Source organism: Micromys minutus, assembly GCF_963924665.1.
Source record: "Micromys minutus genome assembly, chromosome: 6".
In the NCBI taxonomy this organism is placed as follows: domain Eukaryota; kingdom Metazoa; phylum Chordata; class Mammalia; order Rodentia; family Muridae; genus Micromys; species Micromys minutus.
This window is the reverse complement of record NC_137975.1, coordinates 3,917,314-3,928,207: the sequence shown is the minus strand read 5'-3', so window position 1 is coordinate 3,928,207 and position 10,894 is coordinate 3,917,314. Positions and strand designations below refer to the sequence as shown.

The 10,894-nt window shown below is 42.5% G+C and overlaps 1 protein-coding gene across 1 annotated transcript; it reads right to left on the bottom strand.

Annotated features, from left to right (window-relative positions):
* Positions 1-9,604: 9,604 nt before the first annotated feature.
* APOBEC4 (apolipoprotein B mRNA editing enzyme catalytic polypeptide like 4) lies at positions 9,605-10,657 on the bottom strand (the record flags this gene model as incomplete). Its single annotated transcript, XM_080918630.1, has 1 exon — positions 9,605-10,657. One exon carries the CDS (start codon positions 10,655-10,657, stop codon positions 9,605-9,607), a length of 1,053 nt encoding a protein of 350 aa, XP_080774756.1.
* Positions 10,658-10,894: the final 237 nt, after the last annotated feature.

Sequence of the window (10,894 nt, the reverse complement as noted above, 5' to 3'; positions counted from 1 at the left end):
TCGCCGGCAGCCGCTGCCTGCTCGCTTCTGGGCCTGCGCGCTAGCCGGCGCGCCTTCCCTCCCCATCCCAGCCACATCCCTCAGCCCCCGCTCCACCCCCGCGCCCCTCGGGAGCGCGCGTCGGCCGGGGAGCGCGCGGGACGCACGGCGCACGCGCGGGCCCGCTGCAGGAGAGGGGCGGGGCTGGAGAAAGAGGCGGGGGCGGCGCGCGGACAGAAGGCGGGCTGAGGCGGCGCGGAGACTCGATTGGCCGCCGCGGAGCATCACGTGGCACCCGGGAGGTTCCCATAGAAACGCTTTTCTGCGGTCCAGCCTTGCGGGGGGTCTTGGGGGCTGGAGGCTATGGGCACCTCGGGCGCGTGGCCTGGAGTGCTGCCGCCGCCGCCACCGTCGGTGCCAGCAGCTTGTTGTTGGGGTCCGGTGTGAAGTGTGGGTGACCGGACTCACGCGTGTGGTGGGATGGACTGGCTGCAGAACCTAGTTCCCTGCAGCCCGCGGGAGAATGAGGCGGAGTGATGCCCAGCACGGAACTAGTGATCGGAGCCTTCCATTCGGACCCAGCGCCGCCAGGGGCTGCGTTCCCGAGCTGAGAGCCCCTTCCCCGGCTTGGGATCTTAGCACTCTGTCGGTGGGAGGTCCCCAAGGACGGAGTCGAAAGGTCACTTCTTACCTGTCAGTGCTGGGAGACAGCGTCGCGGTCGGACCTGCAGAATCTGAACTCGGTATTCTTTCCATCTGGAGGGAGGGAAAAGATGCTTGGGCCGGGGCTGGGGACGGGTAGGGAAATTGGGGCAAACTTGTAGCATTTTCTAGAATCAGTCATCACATCTTAAAATAAGTAGTTATTTGGAGCAAGAATGCCAGAAGAGGGTGGGCGAGTTAGGCTTTTCAGTGCCGAAGGAAAATAGCGTGTGCAAGGATTAGTAGAAACTGGACTTTCAAGGTTGTTATTTATTGTTTAAGGTTCCAGGGAGTACGTCAGATCAGCTTTTTGCTATGTTCCACCTTCCCGTTTGTGAGATCAGAGCTTATATTGAGGAGGCAGAGGCACTAAGATTAAATAAATAACAGCTGTGCACTGGGTATTATACTGTAGTACAAGTATTTACAAAATGAAATTAATTCGTACACTTGGCTATGCTCTGCTTAGATGCAGATCTACCTGGTTTCACAAATAGCAGAAGGCTGGATATGGTCCTGTTGAGTTACCTCGTGAGCTCTGTCGTACTGAAAAAGAGCACTGGGTTTGGGATCAGAGGGCAGTGGCTGAGTCTCCACTGTTTATGCTCAGAATCTGCGTGATTGAGGCACGTTGCTTAAAATTTAGAACCTCGGATTTTTTACTGCAAAAATTGGGCTAATGTGTGCTTTTCCCAAGAATGTTCCCAGGGTTCAATACGCGGGAATGCTTCAAAAAGACTCTAAAATTCTGCATATATGTGCAATGTGTTACTGGTTATGTAGCATGAGCTTCATAAATTACCTAATGATATGTCGAGTTTTTATCTTGCTGGTGAAAGAGATCCCAAGATTCTGAGGGGTTGAGTCTAATTTTTTCTTATTTATCTTTTTTCCCCCATAAAATTAGGTATTCAGAAGGTAGTCAGTGCATGCTTGATGAGTTAGTGAGATATCAAAGAGTCAAACTGTCGATAGAAAATCAGTCCTAGGGAGAAAGCTGTGCATGTATGTGGCTGTGTTTATGTAGAGAGCACGAATGTGAAGTGTACCCCATCTCCTTGTGAAGAAGCAATGTAGCACCCCTCCCACCCGCAGGCATAGAATTCAGTTGATAGAAGTGACAGTTCCTTGATTAACAGTGTGAGCTAGTAACGGCTCAGTCTTAAGGCAGCACAGGAGGAATTTCTACTTGCCTGCAATACTTAATTTAAAAGTCTCCTGCTGAAGTATAAGAACATTGTTATGGTGATGGTGTTATGTAACTGAGGATAAAGATTTGTTTAAATCTTTTTTTTTCTGTTTCAGTTTTGTGTAACTTTCACAGAAACTACACAGCATACTCTTTTAGCTGTTAAAGCTAACTGTACTTTTTGTTCTTTTAAATTGAGATTTTCTTTGAGAAGAAAATTAAACACTAGATGCACTGTTGAGTGCAGATGGAAATGAGGATTTAAGAGCTAACAACAGCCCTTTCTCTAGTCCTAGTTTTTCCTGTTGTCTTACTTGCACACACACACACACACACACACACACACACACACACACACACACACACGTTCTCTTTAGAACTGGGGAAGAATCCTGGGATAAAAAACAACTTAGTGGAACAGTGAGGAATAAAAAAAATAATTGTTCAAAGATGTAATTACCTTGATTATTCAGAATTTTGGTCTTGGTGTGGATTGTGTTAAATTTGACAGTTGTTTTGTTTTTGTTTTTTAATGCTGCCTCACAGTGCTTAGGATGTAATGGTAGTCACCACTGCTAAGTAATCAATTAATTATCTCACAAATTAATTCCAAGATAACATTTAAAATTTAATATTTTAATGAATACCTGAATTCCCTATCCTCCATTAGCCATAGTTAATTTTTAAAACAAGATTTATGGGAAATGTTTGTCTCTGAAGAAACCTGTTCTCAATTACCTTCTAGTTAGAAAATGCACAGTAGTTTACTTTCTTGTAAATTCTGTTTTTATTGTTACCTATGATAATAACCAACTTAGGTAACTGTATTTTCTTTGGGGTTTTTAAATGAATGCTTTCCTCTTATATAAACTCTTTTGCTTGGCTTAAGATATACTTATGATGCAAATGACTAGGTTGTCTGACTTTCCTGAGGGTTACAGCTGCATTTGTAGATCTTTGTTTCTCTGATGTCTCAGAAAGCCTTGGATCAGGCTGCCTAACCTGAGTTCAGTCACTGGGACCCACATGGTGGAAGGAGAGAACCAACTAAAAAATGATCCTTTAACCTCCATGTATGCACTGTGGCTTGTGTAGGTGTGTGTGTGTGCATTTGTGTTCCCCCCCCACCCCCATATATATTAAGAAGAAAAGGCCAAGGACCCAGTGAAGTTCTCTTAAGGGGTCTGGTTTTAGACATCTTAAGCTAAGTGCTATACCTTCTCTTTGCTTTTTTATCCCCTCACAAACTCTTGCCACTAAATAGTTAAAAAAGAACTCATTGAGCTCTGGAACACAGCACTGTTTTTTGTTTATTTGTTTGTTCATACACACACAAAATCTTTTAAAAGCAGAACTCAAAAATTAAATTAAAAATTAAAAACAATATATGTGGACAGCCATTAGGGAATGACCCCTGAGCTTGACCTCTGGCCTCCACCTGCATCATACACATGTGCGGGAGTAGAGATTCCCAGATGTGTATTCATGAATGAAAGCACATGCAAGCACACACAGAGCAACACCTACATACATGCACACAGCCCCTCACAGTCTGCCATCATTAGTTCTTCTGAAATGTACAGGTATTTGGTATTAAGTACATTCACATTGCTGTAAAGTCTTAGACACAGTCCACCATTTTACAGAACTGAACTTCCCGACCCATTAAACAGTAACTCTCCACTTCCACCTCCCTCTAGCACCAGAAAATCATTTTATGTTACCAGTGAGTTATTGGGTACATCCTATAAATGAACTCCTACAGTGTTTGTCTTCTTATGACCAAGATCAGTCACTTGGTACAGTGTCCTCAAGTTCATTCATTTGTGCCATCTATCCACTTTGGGGAAAGGCCGAATAACATTCCATTTCATTTATTCTTTTTTAATATTTATTTTATTATTCATTTATTTGTGTATACATATATTTTGTATCTATGTGCATGTAAATGCCAGCAGAAGCCAGAAGAGGGCATCCAATTCCCTGGAACTGGAGTTATAGACAGTTGTGAACCTCCATGTGGGCACTGGGAACCAAACTTTGTGAGAACAGCAAATAGTCTTAATCACTGGGCCATCTCTCCAGCCCCCAACATTCCATTTTTCCATAACAAAGGCCACATTTTGTTTACCTACTTGTGTGTCAAGGGATATTTGGTTTATTTTCTTATAGCTTTGGGTAATTTGTTACTGTAAATGTGTGTTCATAAATGCCTTAAGTCTTTACTTTCAGTTCTTAGAGGTTTATACCATGAAGTGAGTTTATATTTGCTTTTCTTTCTCTCCTTTTTCTCTTTTTGGAAAAAAAAAGTGCTTTTAATTTTAACAAAATTAAAAAAAAAATTGAGTCCACATTTCATTTCCATTGATCCTCTATTTGGTATAGCATACAGTCAAATGATTCTGGGAGTTTTGGTATGTGGTGCTGTGTGAGGGGAAGTGGGGTGAGTTAAAAGCCAAAACTCTGGCATCTAGAACACCCCAATAGTCCCCAGCCTAGATGGAGAATGGTACTTGGCTTCCTGAGTCGAGAAGACTCTTGGTTGTATAGTTTGAGCAGGATTCCAGAGAAGTCACAAGGAGGTGCTGATGGGCACTGGGTTTCCTGGGCCTCCTATACCATTAGAGGAGTGACCAAGGCTGCTCAGTCAGTCAAGGGGGTTCTCCATCAGCAGAGCAAGGATTAAAAAGAAAGACACTGCAGCATGACCGCAGCATGACCCCAGACAGTTCCGAGGCTGAAAGGGTGGGTTTAATTCTTTTGCTTTTATACCATTTTAATTACACTCAAGTAATGTCAAGGTCAGTTCTAGGTTAAGGGAACAAACAAGACAATGCACACAAACCGGGAACCAGCAAAGCCATAAACAAAGTCCCATAATCACTGTTTCTAAGGGCTCGGAAAGTTGACCAGATTATCTGAGCTTATTTCCCTGTCCTGGCCCAAAGTCTTGTTATTGCCTGAAGCCTACTTCTTTGTTCTGGCTTAAAATCAGATTCCTGCCTAAACTTACTTCCCTGTCCTAGCCCAAAGTCAAATTCCTGCCTGGGGTAGCTCTACTTCCTTGTCCTGGCCCAATGTCACACTCTTGCCAAGCGACCCTGAAAGCTCTTTACAGAGAAGTCCTGAGGAATAGAACATGGGCTCTGTAATCAGACGAGGGTTTAACTGTCAACTCAATCATCAGGTTCTGACTTACTGCTGGACTCTCTGTGCACCACCTTTTTATCTGTAAAACAGGTGTTATAGTAACACCCGCATCATAGGATTATTGGAGGAATTGAATGAATTAATATGTGAGATGGATTGTATATGTTCGGCCCTTGGAGTGGCACTATTAGAAGGTGTGGCTCTGTCCAAGTAGGTGTGGCCTTTTAATAGTGGGTGTGTCACTGTGGGTGTGGCTATAAGATCCTCATCCTAGCTGCCTGGAAGCCAGACAGTATTCTGCTAGCAGCCTTCAGATGAAGATGTAGAACTCTCAGTTCCTCCTGTATCATGCCTGTCTGGATGCTGCCATGCACCCGTCCTGATGATAATGGACTGAACCTCTGAAACTGTAAGCCAGTCTCAATTAAATGTTGTCCTTATAAGACTTGCCTTGGTAATGGTGTCTGTTGACAGTAGTTAAACCTTAATTAAGACAATATATAAGTATTTAATCTCAGAAAATGTTGGCTAGTAATAGTATTAGTTAGTGTGAATTGAGTTGCCATGTGGCTTTCCTTAGAGCCTTGGAAATGAGATAAATAGGATTATGTTCTATGAGCTTTTTGCTAAGCTATATGTACTGTGAGTCAAAAAAGATACATTGTAGAAGTCTGGCAAGGTAACTCAGTTATTAAAGATTGATGCTCACAAGCACACACACACACACAAAGTTAAGTTATGTAGCAGGAGTGTAAAGAAATAAGATGTACTTTCAGGTCAGACAGAGCATTAGGATTAGACTGTAATTTGATGAAGTTATTGAATATCACGAAAGCTGGGTATGGTGCCTCACACCTGTAATTCCACATTCAGGAGGCTGATGCGGGAAGATAGAGGCCAGCCTGGGCTACTCAGTGACTACTAGGTCGGCCTGGGTTCCAGAGTGAGAACTTATCTCAAACATCATCAACAGTGAATGTCAATAGAAAGTCAATATACTAGACACAACAGAAATCAGGTATAGACTAAGCTGTCTCTTACAGGCTGTATCTACCCAGACGCTTCAGAGACAGGAAGCCTTGCATATACCTCCTTATTTTGTCCCCACGACAGATGCCTGTATCCGTACGAGTACAGCATTGTACAGCACAGACAATTAACTCAGAGTCAAAGCTTGAATCCTCATTCCAATCCAGCAAGCTTCTGATGATTATTAATAAGCTTGAGGAGATTGTATAAATGGGATGATTTAAATATTGAATGTACATCCAGTTGTATGTCCTATTGGAAATCAGGTTTTTAGCTGTCTTTACATGTCAGTCTCGGGAGCTTTGTAAATATGTCTACCCCTGACCTAAATCCATTCTTCTTGTGTTGATGTTGGACCAGCATGGCCCAACGATCGGGTGTCCACTCCCACAGAGACACAGAGAGACTGAGATCAATGCAATAGGCAAGAGGTTTAATTAATAAGTCCAGTACACTGGGGTCATTCTGCAAGCAGGACAGAGACGACCCCGAGGTTTCAAAGTACACGGTTTTTATACAGTTCTGAGGGCAGATTTCAGCAACAACATTGGTGGGGTTACAGTGACCTTTGGATTCATTGGATGAGGGGGTTTAGGCTGATGATGTATATTTGGGTCTTTTCCAGGAGACCTTGTGGCTGTCAGCCAGCAAATTCTGTGGGTTTTGTCCTTGTTTTGTATCTCAGAATTGGGTGATTAGAGAATGAGTTAATTATGACATGTGTCAGGACCCTATCTAGGGCTTTCTAGAGGCCAGGTGGCTAACAGTCAGTATATTCTGCGGTTTTTCTGAGAATTACTCTGGGCCATTGTTTTTATTTGTCAGGCACAGGCGGGATCTCATAGCCTTGGGATGACTGGAAAGTCCCTGAGTCTGACTTCAGCCATTTCTGTGTCCTTAGGGCCCCACACTGATCACATGATATAATTGGGCCAACAAAGATGAGAATCAAACTCTGAGTCAGACTGAAGTTCACATTTATTGGTTTTCTGGGTTATAGCTTATGCCTTTGTTGGCTTCTATTTTATATTTTTGGAATTTCCTTCTGTAGGGTGGCAGTGATTTTTCCTTTCCCTGAGACAATGTTTCTTTTCTCTGTAGCCCTGACTGTCCTGAAACTCTCCATGTAGATCAGGCTGACCTTGAACTCCCAGAGATCTATCTGCCTCTGCTTCGAGTGCTGGGATCAAAGGTGTGTGCTAGTGTGCTAGCCTGACTAGTAGTGATATTTGTAAACATTACCATTGCCAGTTTGTTGAAGAGAGTCAGAGCATCTAAACTTTCTCCCTTTCCCTCTCCCTCTCTATCTACCCTCCCTCATCCTCTCCCTTTCTCTGGACCATTATTACTCAGAGACCTCTGTGCACTAAGTGAGCGAGACATGCCGCTGTGCGTAAGAACTCCTTGGAAATGTTGCTTTGCTGCATATATATATATATATATATATATATATAAAAGCAGGCAGAGTTCAAAAGTTCCTTAAAGATGAGTTATGTCAGGAATGTAGCTGAGTTGGGAGAATGTTTGCCTAGCATGCACAAGGCCCTGAGTTCAGTATTGAGTACCCCAGAAACTGGGTATAGTGGTGCATGTCTTAATCCCAATATTTGGGAGGTAGAGGTGGGGATATCAGGAGTTCAAGACTATTCTTGTTCTTACTCCTCCTTTTACAGATTAATAGATTACTTTAAATTACCTTTTTTTTTTCTCCTGTTTTACAAAAGGTCCCGATTCGGTGGTATCACACATCTTTAATCCCAGCACTTGGGAGGCAGAGAGAGAGACAGAGACAGAGACAGACAGACAGACAGATCTCTGAGTTTGAGGATAGCCTGGTCTCTACAGATTAAGTTCCAGGACAGTCAGGGCTACACAGAGAAACCCTGTCTAGAACAAACAAACAAGCAAACAAACAAACTAACAAACTCACTAACTTACTATGTAGCCTATGTGTGTAAGGCCATTTTCCTTCCTTATAGTGTTGGCTTGAACTTCACCTTCCTTTTCTGAGTTGCAGGCCTATGTAATTAGTATAAAATGTAGTAATCAAGGGCACTTGTTTTTCCTATAATGTCAGCTTTTCCCTTCTTGTTGTATACTGATGAAATACAAATGCATAGATTCAGACTGTGAGGGATGATGTGGTCTACTTCACCATTGTGAAGACTGGTTTTGTGGCTGTGGTCTTATCTTTTTATTTTGGCAGAAGAGCTAGGGACTCAGATCCTGTCATGTTAGGCTCACACTGTGGAGTTAGACTGTCAGCCACTGGCTCTATTCATAATTAGAAATGCAAATTCCTTATATTGGTGTCTTTTTTTCCAAACACAGTATTCTAATTTATGGACATAGGGTTTCATAATTTAATAATAAACTTCAGCATATCTCTTTAAATAATAATTACTGTATGCCTGTGATAAAATTATATTCCATTACTTTGATCAAAATCTGTAGGCTAAAGACAAATGTTTTTTGAAAATTTTATTCATGTTTATTTTAATCATAAGTTTTTTTTCTTATCTTTTCCCTCCTTCATGGAGTAGTGTGGGATTTAATGTTAATATTAGCATATTGTGATAGGAATTTACATATGAATGCACTTTTTTCTATAGTATGTATTTACATATTTCCAAGGGAGAAATGAAGCAGCACATTCAGATTAAAAACAGGCAAAGTAAATTTATTCACGTGGTTCAAAGGGTTAATCAGAGAACAGTTTTTAAAGAAGTATGTTTTGTAATTTTGTCTACTTCACCATTGTGAAGACGGATTTTGTGGCTGGCTAGGTTTCAAAAAAATCCATTTTTGTAGCCATATGTAATCAATTTGCAGAAGGGCTTTTACCCACACAAAACAATTTTGAATCACTTTAGAAATAAATGACCTATCTAAAAATCTTTTGGCCATAGTCAACAATCAATGGAAAATGACCGCTTTGCCCGTGAGAGGGCGCTGATGTTAGGAACCTCAGCTGCTCTCTGATTTTGGTGTATTTTTATACTGAAAACAATTTAGGAAGTTATTTAGTCCTTTTTGAAAGGATGATGTGGGTAGGCTAGAGTAGTAACACTCCTTTTTTGCCTTAAAACATTTATTTTGGGGCCAGAGAGGTGTCCTATTGGTTAAGAGCACTGGCTGCTCTTCCAGAGGACCTAGGTTCGATTCCCAGCACCCACATGGCAGCCTGTGATCATCTGTAAGTCCAGCCTCAGGGGGTCTGACGTCCTCTTCTGGCCTCCCAGGGCCAGATGCACACAATACACAGGCAGACATACAGGCAAAATACTCATACATACAAATAATAAAATAAACATTTATTTAGTTTCAGAAAGAGAGATAAAGTTATTTATGACAGTTTTGGATTATGTTGAAAAAAGTACCAATTACAATAGTTGTTATAAAATCAGGTTTTGCTTTTATACATCAGTTTATCTCCATCTTATCCAGACCTAGGAGAGAGAATTTCCATTTTTTTTTTTTTGTTACTTGTTCACTAAATGGCAAATGTTTGGCTTGATAAGTAGAGTCTGTTTCTTCCATTTGTTTTTGTTCTTTTCATTTGCTTCTTGGCTTCCTGCGGAACCCCTTGGTGGCCTCCACCCCCTCCACTGGCCTGCCTGATGGAGGTTTCCTTAGGTCTCCGATCTTGAAGGATGACCGTGGGAGCTTATTCACGTGCCGTCCCACAGTCCTGGGTTTCAGTGGGTCTGGATCCACAAGGAGTGGCAGTAGATCTCTGTAAGGCACCAGCCGGAAAACGGCCGGCGTCCTGGGGTCTGAGCTCACGTTGGGTTGCCCTTGTGCAGGAGTGGCATTGTTCAAGGGGTGGTTTTTAAAAGCTGCCCAGGCTTTTTGGGTCCCATTCTCTTTTTGCTGTCTCTGAAGAACATCAATGAAGTAAGGCTTCACTCCTGTGATGGAGCTGATTTCATAAGCATTGTATCTGTCAGCAAGGATTCTCCCAGCTGTGAAGAGCTGCAGAACAGTTGATCCAGAGACATCACTAACAAAATTTTCAAGAATAGAATGCCAAAGGCCGCCACTTATTGGACTCAAAGTGACCTGAGGCCATAAGCTGGCCAGGCTCCGAAGAGCCTCACGGTTCCTTACTGAGGTAGGAAATTGATTCTCAGTATGATAGAGCTGAGAAAAGAAAACACTGAGGGTGACTTCTGGATAGTTCATCAGGAAGTTGTACATTTTGCTGATGCAGCAGTGGTTAGCCTCGTTACAAGGGGAGTTGTTGGAATACAGAATGATATGTCTGATGTTGCTGTTATGGAATAAGACTGAGTCAAGGTAACCATTCCTCTGGAACAGCATTGATTCTGGGTGGTTGTGACTCCCAGTGCAGTAGTTAGCAAGGCCCTTGTGTATCAGGTTCCCAGAGGAACTTCTCAGCTCATAAAATGTGAGGTGTTTTGTTTGAGGGTATGTTGACCATGGGAATCCAAAAGTCTGATGGAATTCTGTGTAGGGAACTTTTGCTTCCTCACCCGTCCGAATGTGGTAAGGGCAGTTAGTGCATTTCAGGGAGAAGCTTAGCCAGTAGAAAGGTTTGACTATTGTTCCACGGTGGGTTAGATACTCCTCATACAGTGGCTCCATTGCAGATTGTATTATCTTCTAGCTGCAGATCTAAACAAGGAAGAGAAGTTACACATGTGACTAAAGCAGGGAGAACTGAAGACAATGCACATATAGATCTTCTATGCTCTTTTCCTTGAAGGAACCTAACACCATTGCACAGTAGCGATCAAAGTGCATTTTAGCTTAAAGGTGAGACATGTGAGTACATTACAGAGTAGGTTTGGTGGGAGGGACTAAAGAGAAATGCAGAGCACA